Below are 21,461 nucleotides of genomic sequence, written 5' to 3' on the forward strand. Positions count from 1 at the left end.
ACTCTACTTTTAAATGTATGAAATTCAACTGAATATATTTAGAGGAAAGAATTATACTTCAAATCTGAGAATTTTTCAAATGTACTTCAAATCTGAAATGTACTTCAAAATCTGCCTGTTTTTCTCATGGTATATCATTCACAGCAACTCCAAACATCAAAAAATCACCATTTCAAGATTCTTTCTCTTCTATGCTTTGTGCAAGTTCTTAGCACAATATGCACAAACTATGAACTTGGCATTTAAAAAAAAATTGCCTTCATCATCATGTACATGGTAATTCAAACTCAATCTATGTATTCTTAATAACTTTTGCTAATGTTCTTGACTACTTTGAGACTTTACTCAAATCACATCTCCTTGGTATACTCTCTCAAATTATTTTAGTTATTTGTTGACACTTCTAAATGTATCCATAAATTAAAAGATGCCTTGACTTTGTCTTTTTTTCAGACCCTTTCCTTTTTCATTTCCACATAACAGCTAGCACAGTGGCTTGAACATGATAGCTTTCAAATGTTTAGTACCCAATAAAATGGGGAGAAGGAACATACAACTGATAGTTGTTGAGACTCCTCTTATTTCATTCATCTACTATGTAGGTAATTTGCTCATTGTCTCAGCCTATTATTGCAACTGTTATATTTCTAATTTTGATTATTAAAATCTGGGTATCTTGTATTGTCAAAAATTAACTAAAAGTGACTTCAAAACTAAATAGTTAAAATTGATTACTGTATTTCTATTAATATGGGGCATTTGGTTAATAGGTGTTATTACTGCTGTTATTGAACAAAGAGTTAAATAGTATTTTAATATCTATTCTTTGTAGTTTAATAGCATATTTTTAAAGAGAAGTTTTATTTGTCCTCGGATGGTAATTACTATGACCACAGAACTAGATGAGCCAAAGAGGCCTCAATCATGCCCTCTCTCCAGGGTGGTCTAGTCTTAAACAGCATTTTTTAAAGCATTGTTTTTTTAAAGCATCATAGACACTTCCCTAGGAAAAGAGAGTATCACCCTATTGGGTTATATGCTGCAATTCTTTTGGACCTCATTTGTTACCTATCAAATCTAATTCAAAATCTTCATGTTGCAGTTTAAGAAACCAGTAAAAACATTTTAGGCAAAATAAATACTTTATTGTTTTAATATATATATTTTTAGAAATCAGCCTTTGTGTGATATTTCAAACATTTATAAGCCTTTTAGAGATTCTTTCAAAGAACAGTGTTAACAACTCAACCACTGTTGATTAAAATATCACACACAAAGAAACACAATAGGAATTGAAAGAAGTATAAATGCTAGAAGAATAATTCTAGTAACATTTGGTGGTTACTTTACACATTTATTTAACACATATAAAACCAAATAGGAAACCATTTTCCTTTTTTTCATAAAAACAAAGTTTTTGCTGGTTAAAACTGAACTAAAATCATTTTATGTATGAGGAGCACAAATCTAAATTACTTCCATTTTGAAAAAACACCAGCTTATTCATTTCTATTCATTCAAGTCATAGGCCCCATTATTTGGATGATACTCTATTTAGTCTGAAAGACAGAAAAAGAAACATCTTCATCTAATAAAGAAGTCTGGACACTGCAGAAAGTAAAAGTACATAGTGTTTAACATAAGGCACATTTCCAAAAGAAAAAATACTACATAAGCAATGATAAAATTACATCTGTCTTGGGTAAAGCAACAAGGCTTACAGTGTAAGAACATTAAGTAGTTGTAGGTAACCTCATATAATTCTATCCTACTGCTATTAGTAACCTCTCAAGAATTAAGAGCAACTATATTTTTTACAACAGAACAGTTTTTCTTCTTGGAAGTGACATTAATTAACAGCAGTGGAGGGAAAAATCATTGGTTGCTTCAAGCTCTCAAAAAATGAATCAGTTATTGCACAGTAAATACCTCATAGAGGTCAGTGTTTTAAGAAGCTAGTCTGAAGAAATATGTTATTTATAAGTTGGATAAGTCTGGAAGTTTTCAAGTTTTATAATTAATTCTAATAGGGAATCAAATGAAAAATATTGACATACAAATAAATATTAGGCTTTTCAAACTGCTAGAGTTTTTGATAGTTTAGAAAAGAAATAGCAAAGTGCCTAAGAGTCTATGTACGTTTTTTTAAAAAATACGGTTGAAGAAATACACATTGTACACTGTATACAGTAGCCCAGCTCAGCAGCAAGTATCTTCTAAAGCATAAGTAACACCTCCACCAGTGCATATCATTGATAATTCCAGTATTACACAGCTAATAGGATCCATGCCAACCTTAAAAAAGAAAAGAGAAGTCAGTTTTAAACCTCTTTCAAATACCTCTTTCAAATTAAAAGCTTCGCTAAAGGGGGATGAGAATTTTATGCAAATATATATACATAGAAACATGATTATCCTGTAATCTCTATACATCTTCCTGAGAGTTAATTCTTTTATCCGTGGCTTTAAAAAGATAATTCCTATTAATTGCTTTGTGACATAATTTATTAAAATATTTTCCAATTTCCTACATCTGAAATTGTATATTTTTCAAATTACATTTGTTTCTCATGTTTTATTCAATGAATATTTTTAGTTCTATTCTATTCAACTGTATAATTTCCTTTTGCATTCATCAAAAAGTATTATTAATATATATTATATAAAATGAAATTAGAGCTAAAGCAGGAGGATCGCTTGAGACTAGGAGTTTAAGACTAGCATGGGCAACATAGCAAGACCCCATCTCTACAAAAAAATTTTTTAATGTAATTAGAGCTATGAGATAAAGTGAAAGTAATTCGTTTTACTAAGACAGACACATACAACAGATTTTTGAAATAAATTATGATTAGAAATGAATCTATGGGATATGTTTCTTTAAAAGATAAAAATAATTAGGAAAGATACTTAAAAGTTGTGATTAATTCACAAAATCTTGTTCTTTAAAAATACACATCTGAAATACTATTATAATCAAAGTAAGATTCAGGTTTGAAGGTCCAATTCCAGGATTTATTACTATAATGAAATTTCAGTAAAATGACCCAATAGAAGTAATTCCTTAGAGATTCATATTACGGGATTTGACTTACGCTTCAAATAGGCTTGTGTGAAATTTTCACACTGTAAAATGACATACTACATATTATACATACATTCTAAAACTCAAAATTTAACTAGAGGACCAACTGTGTACCAACCTGTGTACTAACAAAACAAAGAATAAAATGCCAATTACTATTTACATTTAGCTCAACAAAGAAGTTCAGAAAAATTTACCTATAATTTCCGTTTAATGATTATCTTGCTTAGAATTAGACGCTTTACTTGAAGACACTGCTGCCAGAAGTCCACTTACAATTTCCCGTCTGATTTCCCCAACAATACACTCTTTAATCTACATTGGAAAAACAGTAAAACAAAAATTTACCAATATGAATGTAATCTATTTTTTCCTGTTTTGGGAAAAAAAAACCAAATAGCATACTATGCAGCCATAAAAAAGGATGAGTTTGCGTCCTTTGTAGGGACATGGATGCAGCTGGAAACCATCATTCTTAGCAAACTATCACAAGAACAGAAAACCAAACACCGCATGTTCTCACTCACAGGTGGGAACTGAACAATGAGATCACTTGGACTCGGGAAGGGGAACATCACACACTGGGGCCTATCATGGGGAGGGGGGAGGAGGGAGGGATTGCATTGGGGAGTTATACCAGATATGAATGATGAATTGATGGGTGCTGACGAGTTGATGGGTGCAGCACACCAACATGGCATAAGTATACATATGTAACAAACCTGCACGTTATGCACATGTACCCTAGAACTTAAAGTATAATAAAAAAAAAAAAAAAAACAAACAAACAAAAAAAAACAAATAGCATTCAATTTCTTAATTTCACCTTCATGTGAATCTCCCTGCAATACAGAGAGGGAGTGGGGAATCGAGTCCATCTATCATCCAACCCAGATCAGACTCTGACGACTGGTCTAGAATCATTCAGCTAACTAGATTACAAATATCACAATTCATAAAGTGAGGACATTAGAAAATGTTATTTCATAAATTAAAAAACTTCTAGTAAGTACTTTACCTCATGTCAAAAAAATAATCTGGAAGGACTTCTTAAATGTTTTTAGTATTATCTAACTTTGTAAGGTAATCAGCAGAGACATATGTGCTCTCATTGCTGAGAAAATCCTTTAGAGGCAAAATAATATACAAGTATATTGCCTGTTTATGCCAACTGACAGCAAGGTATCTAAAGACATTTTGTTCTAACCTAACACACACATTTTAAATGGGAAGAAGAAATTATCATTTAGTACAATTTATTTTAAAACATAAAAAACATCCTCAAAACAACCATAAACTCTAAAAAAATAACTTTTTCTTTAGTTTCATGGTATCATTGCCACCCGTCTAAGCTTTTGTTTCCCATATACATATAGGGTATGAGAATATACATTTCATTTTATTGTTGGAAAAGGCAAATAGACCTGAGGCAATGACAATTCCATCAGGACTTTCTTCTCCAGATGTCCAAACACTTACATATGCCATCTCCACCTTTTCTCTCTAATGATACAGCATCACTTTTAAATAGCCCTTTGTGAAAGCTATAAATGTGTATTTCCTGAAATAAAGTGATAATGTGTTCCCAAATAAGCACTCGAGATACTCTCAACCAGCTTTTAAAAATTCTACGTTTCCAGTTTCCTGTCAGCCAAATTGATTTATTTCCTAAAATGTTCCTAAGTACATCTCAAACACATCTTAACTGTTATCTTTCCAAAAATGGCCCTGTATTAGTCTATCATGCAAAACTGGTACACAATACATAGATTTATACATAGCTATTTAAAGAAACAAAACACTCCTTAGCTACCAACCATCTGTACTAGAATATATTTAAATAGTGTAAGCTTTTCACTTTACCTTTTATCAATATTTCTTAACTTTAAACATCATCAAAAGATTTTGAAGCACATAGCACTTCAGATTTACTTTTCAAACAAGTATGTGTTGGATACAAATATTATAAAAACCAGAATCTCTTAGTCACAGTATATAAACAGAAATACAATATACTGAATTACAACCACTGCAAATCTATGTTCACAAAACAATGAATATAGTCTTTCCAGTCCTGCTATCAATGCAATATGGCCATTTTATTATATCTCATTATTCTTCATCACTCAAAAAAACAAACTAGCCAAACTATATTCTTGACAAACCAGAAATGTGTGTCAAACTTTTTTGGGAGTACAGGCATGACTGGAGTAAAGTATAAAAGAATCTCTACCATCAAGCATGATATAATCTCAATGGACACAAAATGAACACTGTTTCATAAAATATCTTCCTTATTTATTTTTGAGACAGAGTCTTGCTGTGTCACCCAGACTGGAGTGTAGTGGTGCAATCTCAGCTTACTGCAACCTCTGCCTCCCAGGTTCAAGTAATTCTCCTGCCTTAGCCTCCCGAGTAGCTGGGATTACCACCACACCTGGCTAATTTTTGTATTTTTAGTAGAGACGGGGTTTCGTCATGTTGGCCAGGCTGGTCTTGAACTCATGACCTCAGGTGATCCGCTCGCCTTGGCCTCCCAAAGTGCTGGGATTACAGGCGTGAGCCACCGCACCTGTTCGGTTTCATAAAATACTAAAGGAAAAATAATTTAAGAATTCATTAATGACATAATAACAGAAGAAATTCTGGTAAATGAGAGACTAGTGTGGGCTAGAATTCTCAGAGAATGGTAGCTTTTACATGGTATGCCACAACAAAGAAAGAACAATTTCAGATGACAGTGGAGATAGAAAACTCTGTAGCAAGATGGTCTCAAATGAGAGGGGATTATAATGGAGGCTGACTGCCAAGACAGTTCCCTCTAGAGAGCAGAAGGGAATCAGAATAGGAAGGGTGAGGTCAGATGGAAGGTGTACTGTGAGCTCCTTCAGCGAGCAGGTCAGGTCTCATTTATCAGTGTATCTCAGCATACAGTAAGAACTCAGTGAAGTGTCTGAATGAATGAATCAATGAGAGAGTGAGAAAGCTCAAGGGCAAGAGACAGTATCAGACACAGAAAGGAAGAGAAAGCAGAAAAACAAGCAAACTATAAATAAAATGGCCCTGAAAATGATACAATGTCTTTAATAATTTATTGAAGGAATAAGTGTATGGACAAATAATTTAGTTCTAAAGTCTCCCATGCTATGGAGAGGTCAGAAGGATTAGAATTGAGGAAATTCCCCTGGGATGGATGGTAAAATTACCTTTATGAGCACAATTTCCAAAAAAATGCAGGCTAAATACAGACTACCTGAGATTGTGAAAGGCATGCTTATTGACAATACAAAAAGACTGACTTCAAGTCTTAAGTATGGGGGAACGCATTCACTTATTATGCATCTATTGAGTGCCTACTAAGTGGCAGCTATTACAACAAGTGATCACTAAAAGAAATTTCCATAAGAATACATGAGTAAGCTGTGTATTTATCAAAATACATGGGTAAAACATGTCAGATATGTTCTAATAAAGATCCCAAAAGGCATGAACCAAGTCTATGAACTTCAATTAACAAAGAACTCTCTAAACACAAAGCAATCTATGTTTACTCTTTGACATTTAATTTTGCTGAATTGGCTTCTGTGGGCATGTATTCATTCATCCTATTAAGTAATCTTTTTATTTACACACATTTATACATTTTTAAAGTAACTGCAAACAGTTTCAGGCCACTGATCACATACATCACAGATGACCTGGGCAAATTTTAAGACAGTGTGTACTTTTTTCCTACTACAACGCACATGCAGAAAAGAGGTATCTTTAACATGACAAAAGTTTAGCTATGTAATGAGTGTGTTAAATATTTGTCTGCAAAGACTTTCAATGCTGTCCTTCAAAAAAAGAATTCTACTGTATTAACACGTTATAAATGATGAAAACGCTCTTTTCAAAAACTCACTTAATGGTACAATGAAAGAAACAAAGGCCTGACAGATACCATTGTTCTCATGCATCCATGAATGCAGTAAGAAAACTTTCCTGAAAGTGCCTGCCAAACATGCTTAATCCTCACCTGCAAAACTGTTCAACCCAAGATTAAATCTTGCCTTTCTGAATGGTGGCTTTGTTAATGGGATTAGGGGCTCAGATCTGCTAGGAAGACAGAATCTAATTTAATTTTCCTGGTAGCTGTACACCAAGATTCAAAAAAAATTGGAATTTAGTAGAATATGTTTTTAGGTAAAAAGTTTACCAATTTGAATGACTGGAATAAAATCCAACCTAAATTTTAAATACTTTATAAACAAACAGAAAACTATTGTAACTAAGAAAATATTAACATAAATTATTTTTTAAATTATAACTGGCATTAAACTAATTTATCTATTAAATGTGCTTTTAAAGTACTTCAAAATAATTTGTTTTCTTAAGTACAACAATACTCCTCTTATGCCTTGCTTGATCTATACATATTTTGCTGGGTAGGTCCTTTGTAGAGAGGAAAAGAATAAACGTTAAACCCAACTTCCTCAAGACAATGCCAAATTCAGAACTAAGTAGTTTCTAATTAATGGTTTAAATAAATTCTGAAAAATTCTTTGAACATTTGCCTTGCATGTCAGTTTAAGTGTCTGCAAATTATAAAATCTTCCATATTTAAAGAGAGGTTCTTTTAAATGATTAATTCTCTAGGACCAAGGCAGCCTAATGGGAATAACTAAATTTTCCCTATGCTATGTCTCATAAGCCAAAGAATCAATGTTCTAGTCTGAAATTAATACTTTATTCTTAGGAAATCACCTCCAGGACGCATCACACCATTAAAATTCTAAAAATGAGGATTCAAGTGTGCACTGAATGGAGTATTTGTGCTAAAAGAGCAATATAAAGTTTTCAAAGAAAACTTTCATACCAAAGCAAGCTAAGGGGAACAAAGACATCACATTTCTAGAAAAAAAAAAAGTTACCTTAAAACCCGCTTCCTCAGTTAGCAAATGTAGTATGGAGAAGAATAATTACATAATTTCACTCAAAAACTGATCTTTGATATAAAACATGTAAATAGGAATGGATTACTAATCATAGACACACCTGACTGAGTAGGGTGAATGCTGAGTTTGCTAAACATTAGGCAGCCACAACCAACTTAAAAAAATAATTACATTTGTAGGAAAAATAAATGTATAGAATTAAGACCTTTTAAACATTTAGTTGGTAGAGTCGTATCATGAAAATAAATTACAGACATGAAGTCTTCTACTATAATGCTTGTTTTGAAATGTGATTTGTTTCAACATAAATGAAATATTAGAAAGCTGCATATATGGCAAATTTCACATTTGCTTATGTACAATTTAATCCACAGGATACTACAGGTAAACAGAGATAATTGCATTGAGCTGTTTAAACGATATATTCTATTCCTTCCTATTACCTGATCTCAGTGCAAAAAACATTTATTTTACTAATTTTCTCAACCTTTGAACTTTCACTACTAATCATATGTAATTTTCTTTTGCAGTTCTTTTGGTCATCCATAACTATGGTAATTCTTCAAGTTCTTAAGCTGCTATCACTTAGGGCAAACCCTCTTCTCTTAATATATTTTGATTTTTGAACAAATAACACCAAACCAAATCAATCTATTTACACTTATTAAAATCACAAAATCATTTTCTCCTATCAATTGAAATTATAAAATGCAGTTTCTTTTTTTTTTTTTTAAACATGGAGTCTCGCTCTGTTGCCCAGGCTGGAGTGCAATGGCGTGATCTTGGCTCACTGCAACCTCCACCTCCCGGGTTCAAGAGATTCTCCTGCCCTAGGCTCCCAAGTAGCTGGGACTACAGGCACATGCCACCATGCCCGGCTACAAAATGCAGCTTTTAATCTTTGAAGAGATCTAAACTGTAATTCCTCATTTTGTAGATGTGGAAACAAGAGATCCAAAGAGTATGTTGTATGTTTGAGTCCTTCACACATCTTTTTCACCAAAGTGAACACGGAGAACTGTCATTATTTCACATTAGAGTATGAAATTTGCAGAAATGCCATTACAAATATATCTTAATTGATACAAACTTGATCAATAGGAAAGCTAATTTAAAAGCTCTGTGAAAATTATTGAATACAGTGAATCAAAAGAACATCCTGTAAATAATTAATATTCAAACAAAATCTCCTCTAACACATACCTCCAAATAAATGAATTAAACATAGATTTTACCCACCTCCCGTATGACTTGCTGCAACTCATCTTGCTCCACATTTTTATGCATTTCCTCAGCAGCTGGCATTAATGGGAGTTTTCCATGCCTTTCTTCCACTTCAGATTTAGGTCCTACAACTTCTGGGGCTTCTTCAGCTGCATCAACTTCCTCAGAACTTTCCAAATCTGGAGGTGTCTGCACAGAGCCTGTTCTAGAAGGAGCTGTTGGCGTTAGAGCCACCGATGCTCGGAATACTTTCTTCCTTGCCACTAATGGGGTTTTGGGTTTGCCCACTGAGGCAGCAGAAGGTACTCCAGTTCTTCTATTAGCATGAGAGGGACCAGAACATACAGAAGATGATTCTGATGTTGCTTGGGAAAAAACAGATTCTGAGCTTTCTCCAGGAGGAATTTCAAATCCCATTTCTCCAAGTCCCAGGCCCAATTCAGACTTCAGGTATGACTGCTCCTGCATCAGTTCAGTGACCTGGAGATCATAAAAAAATGTTATTCTTCTCTCTTGGAATTAAGATTGGTAGCTTAAAAGGTTAAAGTCCTGGTTGTTGTTATTGCCTAAAATCATGTAATTTGTAAAGACATAAATCTATTCCATTAATTTAGTAACTACTCAATTTTATTTGCAAAAGTGGTAAGTAAAATGTAAATTCCTATTGAGATGAAGCAACAAAACAGGTAAACAGAATACATAGTGGAATGAAATTTTACTTGTTACCACCAAGGTGTCCAAATCACTTGTAAGGAAGAGTAACTAGTGAAAAATAGTTACTCATAGTGCTTTTGCCCCCAAATGAACCAATCTGTCTAACACAATAAAGTCAGATTTCTGTTAAAAACGTGGTCATGTTACAGCTCTAACTACCTAAAGAACCCAGGATGATACTGTGAAAGCACATTTCTCCTGAAGTGTAAATTAAAAATCAATTTTTTTTTTTTTTGAGATGAAGTCTCACTGTCACCCATGTTGGAGTGCAATGGCTTGATCTCAGCTCACTGCAACCTCCACCTCCTAGGTTCAAGCAAGTCTCCTGCCTCAGCCTCCCAAGTAGCTGGGATTACAGATGCCTGCCACCATGCCCAGCTAATTTTTGTATTTTTAGTAGAGATGGGGTTTCATCATGTTGGTCAGGCTGGTCTTAAACTCCTGAACTCAGCTGATCCACCTGCCTCAGCCTCCCAAAGTGCTGGGATTACAGGCATGAGCCACCATACCTGGCCTATTATTTTTTAACGACAGGGTCTTGTTGTGTCACTCAGGCTGGAGTGCAGTGGCACAATCATAGCTCACTGTAGCCTTGAGCTCCTGGCCTCAAGCGATCCTCCCACCTCAGCCTCCTGAGTACCTGGGACTACAGGCACATATCAACATGCCTGGCTAATTTTTAAATTTTCTGTAGAGAAAGGGTCTTTTGTTGACTAGGCTGGTCTCAAACTCCTGGCTTGAAGCAATCTTCCCAACTCAGCCACTTAAATAAAGTGCTGGGATTACAGGCATGAGCCACTGTACATGCTTTTTATGGTGCATTACCTCCTTTAGTCAGAAAGATAAATCACTATTGTAATTAAGGTGGCTGTCTAGTGGCTTCAGACAGCAATGGACTTTCAAAGGTGAAAGTCACTTCCAATCAACTATAATTTATCAAATTATGTATTTAAAACAAACATATATTTCATCTAAACTAGGGAAACTATGTGTCTGTGAAATGTTGTATCATTCCCTTCCCCAGTGATTTAAGAGAAAAGAAGCTTACTGGTTCCATTACATTCAATGGAGAAGGGCATGACAAGTTATCAGCGCTTCTACTGCCACACATTCCCTGAAAAGGTAAGAACAATAGATATATGTGTATGTGTGTATATATATATATATACATGCATATATAATTATAATGTACATATATTTTTTTCAAATTGCAAGACTTTCATAATAAAATTAATTGGCTAATTAAATGCCTGGAAGCATCCCTTTATGTCACAAAGGTTACCCTCAAGTGTCACAGATCCCATAAAATGCATTATTGTGAGTTAAAACTTATACAATATGCAAAGAGGATGTTCTAGTTCTCCCCCGTCACCAACACACACTTCTCAGAATGATAAATCAAAATCAAATCATGTTGAAAAGTACATTCATTAGCAATATAGAACATTCTTAGTCTATACTATACATATATGTGTGCTTATACACAAATGTTTATTCTACTTCATTTGTAGTATATATACACATAAGTGTATGTGTGTATATTCAGGCCATTTCTTTTTAACAAAATCAAATACATTGTTAAGGTAAAGAATAATAATTCACTACTTCAGCATTTCAAAGCAACATATTCTACAACTTCAAAGATATTTGCAAAAATAAGAATACAACTGTTGAAGTTCAAATGTCATGGAAAGAAACATTAGAAGTATGAAAAGTGGTACAAAAGATACTTCTTTTTATTCTCTTGGATAGATATCTATATATTTAGAAAAAAAATATATATATATAAAATAAAATATACAGGTACCATTTGATTCCTTTAAAAACAAATGGAAAAGAATCCAAAATAAAGAAAAAGTTTAAAGGGAACGCTTTTTATGTAAAGGCGAGAAAAAAAGAACTGAGCAAAATACATATCTGTGCTCTCTGCAGTTACATGCAACAATTAAAATTTACATTAGTCATATGTTAATTCACTATCATTTTTCCTTTAAAAACACTCAACTTTTGTATTAACCCTTATTCTTTCCATTTATTAAAATTTATCATTAAAATTTTTCAACATATTTCTAAATATACTATTTATGACAATTATTACAAACTGTACAATCAACTGGTTTGTGGGAAAGCTCCTTAAACAGTATGCATGCTTTTAATACCATTAAAATAAATGACTTGAAATGAAGGCACAAGTCCTAAATTATTAGAACATTATAAATAAACCTTTGGTGAAAACTCTGACCACCCTCCAGGTAGCGTACCATGAGTGTAGAGGAGCGGAAGGGTGAAGGCATGCGCACAGCACGAAGCTGCTCCTCCAGGCCCAGGAGGCGCTCCTCCAGCTGCAGTTCCAGGTCCTGAAGTTCCATTCGGACTGAATTTCTCAAACTCTGGAGCTGATCAACTTCAAACCTATTGGTATGGTGAAGGGCACAAAGTTTGAAAAATGCAGTTTGGAGATTCCTCATCACAAATCTTTCAACAACTACTATATGCTAACAGAAGGTACAGAAATCTCAGGTTCTATAAATTAGTACAATATCAACTACAATAGGTATATCCACAAGGATATTGGTCTTTCTTCCCCCATCCTCTCACAAATATCTCAAACACTGGAAAACTGGTTACAATCACCCTTAGGATACTGAAGGCACACAAGTTTACTTAGTAAAACACTATGACTAATTTTATCTACACTGGTTCACAAAATGGATACAAGGTACACAGCAGTAGAATCAAAACCTACTTTTTAAAAATATAAGTTGAAAAGACTTTGAATGAAAAGCTTTTTGAGGAGTGCTAAGACAAAATGAACTTTTACCTTTCCTCCTCAGTCATATGATGATAAACCATGGTTTGCTGACGCAGCATTGCCAATTCTAAATCCATCATTTGTGTTCTAAACAAATTCAGGCTCCGCCTCATTACCTGGAGCTCCTGAAAAGTATTCTAGAATGCATTAAAACAAAATTACACTTCTAAATTCTACAAATTATTTTGAAACACAAAGATGTAAGTAAGAACTTACTTCATAAAGAGGTAGAACAGATGATTTCTGAGTACTATATGGAGCAGCAGCAAGATCAGGTCCTCTCATCATAGGGTACTTCAAAAAAGTAAAAGTAGGATTAAAATCAATGTTAAAGTGAATACTTCCAAATCACTTAAAGGGTTAAAAGGCAGAATGTGGGGCCTACATATTTTTCTCGTTAAGACAAAAGGATCTAAAAAACCTTCATATTGTAAGCAGGAAAAAAGAAATCAGTTTCCAATGACACCTATTACTGCTAGCTGTTCCGGGTATAAGTCAATCTATGTGGGAGGAGGAGGCGAAGGAACATACATAGTTCACAGCAAAAGTGAAAAAAAAAAACAAAATCAAAATGCAAAAATGTGTAGAAGTCATTGCAAATATCATCATGAGAGTAGAGTGATTATTATACTCCCTGGAGAGAGTAGCAAGCAATCGTCGTTGTCTTTCTTAGACATCTCAGCATTTCCTATATGCCACTATTTTAGGCAGTGAGATAAAAACATAAAAGGTATTCCCAGCCTTCAGGTGTTCTCAGAGTGTAAAGAAAAATAAAGGAAATGTTGTAAAAATGGTAATACTGTGGAAGGAGTGCTATGATGGACACACAAAAATTCATATTACATGAACTTTCCCAAAAGTGGTGACACTACTTGAACTGAGCCTTAACAGTAAGTAGGGCTTGATTATGCAAAGAAAGGCAAAGGCTGGGTGATCTAGGTTAAAAAAAAAAGTGGCTTGCAGTCCCAGCACTTTGGGAGGCCAGGGCAGGAAGATTACTTAAGCCCAGGAGTTCAAGGCTGCAGGGAGCCGTGATCACACCACTGTCTCCAGAACTCCATGTGGGCGACAAACAGAAACTTCATCTTTTCATTAAAAAAACAAAACAAAACAAAACAAAACAAACAGCATGTGCAGATACCTAAGAACACACAACTGTTTAGAGCCCTGTGCATAGTCCTTCAGGATGGCTGAAACACACAGCTAAGGAATGAGGCTGGAGAGATAGTCAAGTTGCACATCATAGAAAGCATCTGTCCACTAGTGTGGGGTGGGGTTGGCGTGGGAAGATTTATTAGCTGAGTTATTGCTGGGACATCCAGGAGAGACAGACCACAGCTGGAGCAGAAGAACAAGGTGGCCTAGAAAGAAAGATGCACCACGGTACTGGTGGACAGGGCCCTGGAAATCCCCAGCTTGACATAATTACAGCTGCGAAGTTAAACATCTCTGTCACAGACAGAACTGTATTTTGTAAGGAAGAACAAGAAACACCCACATTCTGAAATTGTCCCCATTCAGAAAAGAGTTAGGGGACAATTGTCATGAGGATAAAACTTAGTTAGGAGAAGGTATATCTTATTATGACTTGAGAAGTTACACCTTTGATTTTTACTTTCCAGGTGGCTCCCTGTCTACTATGTCACGATAAGAGGTTTATTAGATTCATTCTAGGCCTCCTGACTCCTTATTGAATGCTCGCATGACTATATTACATTGTCATTTTCTTCAATTCTTCAATTGTCTAAATATGATTTGTTCAGAGAGAATGTTCAAGAAAACGTAAAAGGCATAACTGAAGACAACTTACTTATTTTCAAAGCTTTTTTGGGAAAATTATTTCCAGTCCACTAACAAATCTGAGAATGACTTTAAAAGTGACAAGACGGCCAGGCGCGGTGGCTCACGCCTGTAATCCCAGCACTTTGGGAGGCCGAGATGGGCGGATCACGAGGTCAGGAGATCGAGACCACCCTGGCTAACACGGTGAAACCCCGTCTCTACTAAAAATACAAAAATTAGCTGGGCGTGGTGGCGGGCGCCTGTAGTCCCAGCTACATGGGAGGCTGAGGCAGGAGCATGGCGTGAACCCGGGAGGCGGAGCTTGCAGTGAGTGGAGATCGCACCACTGCACTCCAGCCTGGGCGACAGAGCGAGACTCTGTCTCAAAAAAAGAAAAAAAAAAAAAAAGTGACAAGACATACAGAGCATTTTAAATCAAATCCACACTTTACCTGATTTGTTATTTTCTGGTCTGGAGTAGTTCCAGTCTCTGAGTCCAGTGGAAGTAGACTAACTCTGTGCACAGCATCGAGGGTCAGGAGGTGAAGGGGAAAGCTTAGTCAGAGAGCTACGAGCAGAACCAGGAGAACGTGGTGCCACAGAAGCCAACAGGGAGAAAACTTGGAAAAGGAAAAGGAAGTCAACATGTTCAAACAGCAGAGAAAAGGAAAGAAAGAACTTTGAGAGGGAAGATTTTTTAATAATAGAAATGGCTTGACAAAGATTCTAGCCTAAAACAAAGACAATGGATGGTAGACTAAAAATGGGAGGATAATTAATGAGCAAAATCTCTCCTCTCGGAAAGGAGACAGACTTAAGAGCAGAGAAATCGACTTTGATCAGGATTAGTTACAACTTCTCCCTTGAAACAGAAGGGAAGATAGAAAAGGAAGACAGATGCAGATAAGTTTAGACATGTCAGAAAATAAAGCAGAGGTAGTTCATACTTGATGTGTCTTAGCTTCTCTGTGAATTAAAAAGTGCTCAGAGCAGTAAAAGAAAAAAGCTAATAAAGATAACTTTTTCTCATACCTGTGAAAGATTCTGCAGTGAGTTTCTAATATCGTGTAATACTCTTCGCAACTGCATTTCTATGGCTGAAGGAGGATTCACAGAGCACGCTCGGTAAGGGTAGGTGGCATGTCTATGTGAGTAAGGACACCCGAAAGGGGAAGCGAAGGCGCTACAGGTAGCCCCTGATATGTTGGGAACACTGTGAGTGCTCAGAGTTCTTGTGTGCTCACACAGGGGCCTTTCTTGCCACTCAGAGTGGATGGAGTGAAGGGAGCAGGTAGACTGAGACATTGGTGGTGGAGCAAGCCGGGAACAGGTAGGAGTCCTTCCATGGTGGCACTCCTCCACCCGCGGCACCTCACTCTGGGGGGCTTCTTCTTTCTTCACAGATGATGGAGAAATGAAAATGGTCGATTTCACTAAAGACTGACCATCATGTTCCATCACCCCCTTTTCCAATTCCTGCTCCTCTTCGGGTGTGTACTTATAGGTGAAGGAAGGTGGGCTGCATCTGGTCTCCTTTCCTGGAGATAGTCGAACATTGACAGAGGACACAACCCTTACTGGGCTCAATAAGGTGGTTGGTAAAGACTGAGACCTTCTTAGAGGATAGCCAGCTTTTGCAAATAAGTACCTTTGTTTTAACAAATCTTTTGATTTTAGCAGGCTACGCCCTACCCTTTGATGAGACAGAGTGCAAACCTTCATTTGAGCTCTTTGCAAAGCTGTATTAACTCTGTCCACGGAAGAGGGAGGCCCAGTTGTATTTTCAGAGCTCATATCACTGCATTTAGTTTCAATAGAAGCCAAGGATTTCAGAATATGGTGTGTGGTATACTGAGTAAATTCACATTCACTGCTTTTATCCACATCACTTTCAGCACTTGCTTCCCTCAGTAGCTCTACTGTCTCTGCTGGAAACAAATCCTCTTCCACTTCAGTAACTTCAGTAACATGATCCCCTGAACTACAGGTGGACTGTTTAGTTCCTGGATTCTCAATGGTCTTGCACTGAGGGAAATCCTGGCTACCTGATTTTCTTTTGTCTGCAACTGCTGCTGCCTTCTCTAGTCCCTTCTGAAGAGGGATGAGAGACTCCTCTTCTGATTCATTAAAATAAGGCTGGTTTTGTGCTGTTGGTGTGGCAAGGTCTTCACCAAGTGATGTAACTGTTGTCTCACTGTCACAACTATCAGCACTACTCCCCATAGCCTGCAAGGACTCCTGAACCTGTGAAAAGAAAACAGGTGGAAAGATGAAGAATATATGTAAGAAGAGTCATTAACAAAATACCAAACCAACATGGTGCTTCTATAATTTCACTGTGTCCACTGCAGTTATGGCCCTGCTGTTGCTCAAAATTGTTTTATTGCCCCTGAGCAGCAACTACATCCCTCCTTCCTCTCACTTTCTCACAAAGACTATTTCAGAACTTCACTGTTTTCCTAAAATTCCCTTTCCAACAACCTCCCTCTTTCCTTTCAATACCACACACTGACTCATAGAGAAAATGGACAAACATTTCCTAATGTTCTTCCCCAATATCTATAAACTTCCTTGTATCTTTCCCCATCATTCCCTCCTTCTCTCCTTTCTGAAAGGAAACTCAAAGCGAACCGCTCCAATCTGGGTTCCCGATCAATATCCTCTCCAAGAGCAGGGTCTCTCTCCAGTTTCATCTCGGATTTTTCTGAACCAATTCTTCTCTTACAGTTCTTTCCCTTAGCTGAACACCTTCCCCAAGTCATTCCATGTTATTATAAAAAGACAAAAAGACCCCTCACTCTTAAGCTATCATTCATACTTGAAAAACAGTCAACGTTCCTATCTTTTCTTCCATACCTTCTGAAAGTTTCTCCTTCATCTCCCAGTATTTCTGTTCACTTATTCTTTCCCAGTGACCTTAGATATACCTCCTGTCTGTTTACCCCTTAAATGCTATGTTCCTAAAAGCTCTTTGGGAGTTTTCTCATCCCAGTTTTCTTTAGAATTTGCTTAAAAATGTTTCAAATGCTTCTTGTGTGCATTCTGTGTACTCTACACATAGACTATACGTTTCTTGACGATAAAGATGCGCCTGTTCTCTGGGTTATCTCACACAGCCTAGTGTAAAAATCAGTATAACACTCAGCAAGCTATAGGTCCACAATTAATGTCAGTTATTAAACAGGCAAAACAATTACTGTAAAATACTGAAATACAATGATGGTTAAAAAAATAAGAAAAACAACAGACAAAACAAATTAATGATCACAATAATCTCTGTTTACTGGTGGTCCAAAAATTAAGGGTAAGATAGATATTTTAAAAAAATATTCAGAGAGAACAATTAATGAAATCTAAAATTTATAGTCAAATGCTTAGATAACATCTACATGCCAGGAGTTTTGTTCTGTCACTTGAAAAATAAAGATTACACAGACTCAATATTAAAATATATAGTAATAGAAAAATTGCCTTAAAATGAGGAAGTTAATCATAGTGCCTATTAGAACAGAAAATTTTACCTGAAGATGATTAAGGGATAGGCAGTCTGTAGAATCTTCAGCAAAACCACTGCTATCAGAATGCTGACTTGCAGTACGTAATAGATGATCTATGAATTTAAAAAGTGGCTATAAAAAACTACCAAATAAGACTTTACAGAGAGCAATATTACTACAGATATATGATTCCCAGCAGATATAAGACACACAATATTTGAATGCTTCTTAGAAAAGTATGCATTACTTATGCAAAATTATGGCTTCAAAGTACAGGAGGTAACTGAAATTCAAACAAAAACTGTATCAGATCTTCTATCATAATCTCTCAGTATTCGCTCATTATTTAAGCTCTGATTATAATCTATTTTGGTAAATCCAATCAATGTCTTACCCTTGGAGGAAAACTGGATGAAGTAAAAGATGGCTCTAATAAAAACAGAAGTCCCAAAGTAAACTATTTCCATTATGTAAATATGTAAAGATATTTGGGAGGTAAATTTAGAAGTTCAAATAGAGAGTATAGTGTGTAAAGATTTCTATTATCTTCCCCATTTAAAAAATACAATTAGGGCTGGGCATGGTGGCTCACGCCTGTAAGCCCAGCACTTTGGGAGGCCGAAAGTGCTCCCAAATGGATCACGCTCAGGAGATCGAGACCATCCTGGCTAACACAGTGAAACCCCATCTCTACTAAAAACACAAAAAATTAGCCGGGCATGGTGGTGGGCGCCTGTAGTCTCAGCTACTCGGGAGGCTGAGGCAGGAGAAGGGTGTGAACCTGGGAGGCGAAGCTTGCAGTGAGCCAAGATTGCGCCACTGCACTCCAGCCTGTATGACAGAGCAAGACTCTGTCTCATGAAAAAAAAAAAAAAACACAATAAAGGGTAGTACGTTAAATAATCTGAAATGCAAGCATACTTAAATGTCTCTGGTGTTTTACGATGTTTTAAATGATGCAAATGTATAAGGTATGAAACAATTATTTCATAACAATTACATAAAACTCAACCAAATAGGTTCAACTACAACACAATACTGTTAATCTTATAAAATGTTTCTGCTTATTTTTCTGCCTCGAAATTCTAATTCCTGGTTGGTGTGACATATAAATAATGTTTTACACAAGTAAAAAGGCCAACTAAGCATAGTAAGTATGTTCATATTCCATCCACACTACAACTACCACAATGGGAGAGACTGTACAGTTCTTACATTCATCAAGGCAGAAGCTTCAAGAGACAGCAAAGTTCTGCAGAACTTCAAAAGCAAAAGGCTAAAGTGTGCTTGCCAAAACCATATTAATTTAAGATATGAACCACATAGAAAAAGAGCCAGATAATATAATTAAATAAAATTTAAAATCTATTAAAGTCAACTTGGTTTGAAAAACACCCCACAGTAGACTCAGTTTCCATGGAATAATATTAGCTCATTAAAAATTTAGACTAATTCTGTAATATCATTTTGATAGTAACAAGACTGCAAAATGAAATATAAGGAATTATTCCATATCCTTGATAAGCCTTGGTAATTGGAATACTTGTGAAACTAAACTGCAATAAGCTGTTACCGCCAGTACTGATAAGGGATTATATTACTTGGTAAAATGATTAACATCTTATGCTACAGCAGTTATCACTATAATTATGTATTTTCATGTCTTTAGATTGTGAGCCTTCTGAAGGCAGAAACTATTCTTCTTTGTATCCCAGTACCTAGAATAAGCTGACAATAAATGTTTGCTGAGTCAATCAATGATACCTATTTTCTTAAAGCAACAAAAGAATAATGCAGTCATTTAAATGATTTAGAAGTGAAACTGTCTATCTGGCTGGGCAGGGGCAGGTGCCTGAGAACACAGGGAAATATTCAGAGAGAAAGCAGCCAGAGTGAACAGCTCTGACTGGTTCTCTCTGCTAAGGTCTGTTTTATCTGCAGGACAGTAGAGTCTGTGCCAAGTTCACCTCACAGTTGTTAAGCCCTGTCTAAGTACATACAGTTTAAGGTCATAAAGCATAAAGTATGTAGACTGCTTAGACTTCAGAGCAGTTTTGGGGCAATGGGTAAAACAAGGAGGCCTGGGTTCAAGTTCTTTCTGTGTTCCTCATCATAAGCAATAGCTTCTCTCCTCTGCAAAATGAGATAATTATAATTCTTCTATCTATCTCACAGGACTACTTCAGAAACTAAGTAGAATGTAGGGGAAACTATTTTGTAAACCATAAATCACAATCTAGGTTCTTCAGTCAGACATTTCTGTTTCCAAAAACACAGTTCTTAACAGAAAAAGGTGGAACTAAAAAAAAAAGATTAGATCTCTGTCCTGAAGATACAATATATGATTTCTAATTAAAAACTAGGAAGTTAGAGGAAACATTAAAGTGAGAAAAAAATCTGGAAACTGTCTAGTATCATCATAAAGACACTGAACAACCGTCTATCTACTATCTGCTAGACTAAAGAAAATATTGTAAGTCCTCTTTGATAAGAAAAATGTTGAACTTTTCCCAACATATCTACTGAATGCTAACTTGTAACATACATTAAGTCATTAAACCTCTCTGGGCTTCAGTATGTAAATCTTGGACTGGATTTGAGATTAAGATAATTTTAATTTTAAAAGTCCTATTACCACACTGCTATATGCACTTGTACTAAACTTTTTGAAGCAAATATATTACCACTGTTTCTAACTCTGCAGTTATGATCTAAGATACTTACACGGGATATAGGCTACTTTTCAAAATGATGAAAACACTATGTTGTTCTCTCTTCTCTCTCATGCACACAAACACACAGAACCATTTTACTGTTAATTTATAAAAATCTGACTGAGAAAAGGAAAAAACCCAGATATGAATATAACCCACATCCAATCATTCCTACCACAGGAATCTGGCTCTTAAAACATCTTAATTTTATTGTTTTCTTATCCTCCTTTTAATGCATGGCAAGCTGCTTTTTCCAATGTATCCTCTGTGTACCTATCTAAAGCAAAGACTTCTTGATGACCATGAACTCAGTTCAGAAACACATACATAAATTTACGAACTTACAAGGGGAAGAAAATTAAATAGTAAAGTTCATTTTGAGTCTAACCAGATCTGCAGTGACCTAGTGAGAGTGAAGCTCTTGTTTCTTAATACCATATTGCAATAAAAGAAAAAAAAATTTTGCAAATTGTCTCCTGTGAAGTAATTTCAGAGATCAGGAGACAACAAACATGTAATTTCCTATTCTAGGAACATGCATACGAATCTTTGTTTAAAAAAAAACAGGGTGGTTCAGCATGTGTAAAGTTTCAAAAATAAACAGTCCTACCTTCAGTAGTCATTTTCACCTCTTCCTCTTTCCCTTTCTCTAAAGCTCAAAAGCTTTGTAAATCCAAAGATCAGATTTTCTTTTTT

At 35.7% G+C, this 21,461-nt stretch overlaps 1 protein-coding gene across 5 annotated transcripts in view; it reads right to left on the reverse strand.

The window, feature by feature from the left end:
- Window positions 1-1,123: 1,123 nt before the first annotated feature.
- ITPRID2 (ITPR interacting domain containing 2) overlaps window positions 1,124-21,461 on the reverse strand; it is a 39,569-nt gene continuing 19,231 nt past the window's right edge. The window contains exons 10-18 of one of the 5 annotated variants that reach the window (XM_010368687.2): window positions 18,076-18,164; window positions 15,587-16,798; window positions 12,989-13,066; window positions 12,782-12,897; window positions 12,222-12,372; window positions 11,009-11,074; window positions 9,262-9,726; window positions 3,283-3,400; window positions 1,124-2,295 (exon numbers count right to left, since the gene is read on the reverse strand). In XM_010368687.2, coding sequence (XP_010366989.1) covers window positions 3,296-3,400; window positions 9,262-9,726; window positions 11,009-11,074; window positions 12,222-12,372; window positions 12,782-12,897; window positions 12,989-13,066; window positions 15,587-16,798; window positions 18,076-18,164 — 2,282 coding nt within the window. In that variant the 3' untranslated portion in view covers window positions 1,124-2,295; window positions 3,283-3,295. Of the gene's footprint in view, window positions 2,296-3,282; window positions 3,401-9,261; window positions 9,727-11,008; window positions 11,075-12,221; window positions 12,373-12,781; window positions 12,910-12,988; window positions 13,067-15,586; window positions 16,799-18,075; window positions 18,165-21,461 lie in introns of all 5 variants that reach the window. The other 4 variants (XM_010368686.2, XM_010368689.2, XM_010368691.2 and 1 more) reach the window with 4 other exon arrangements.

This window comes from Rhinopithecus roxellana, chromosome 14 (genome assembly GCF_007565055.1).
Source record: "Rhinopithecus roxellana isolate Shanxi Qingling chromosome 14, ASM756505v1, whole genome shotgun sequence".
In the NCBI taxonomy this organism is placed as follows: Eukaryota; Metazoa; Chordata; class Mammalia; order Primates; family Cercopithecidae; genus Rhinopithecus; species Rhinopithecus roxellana.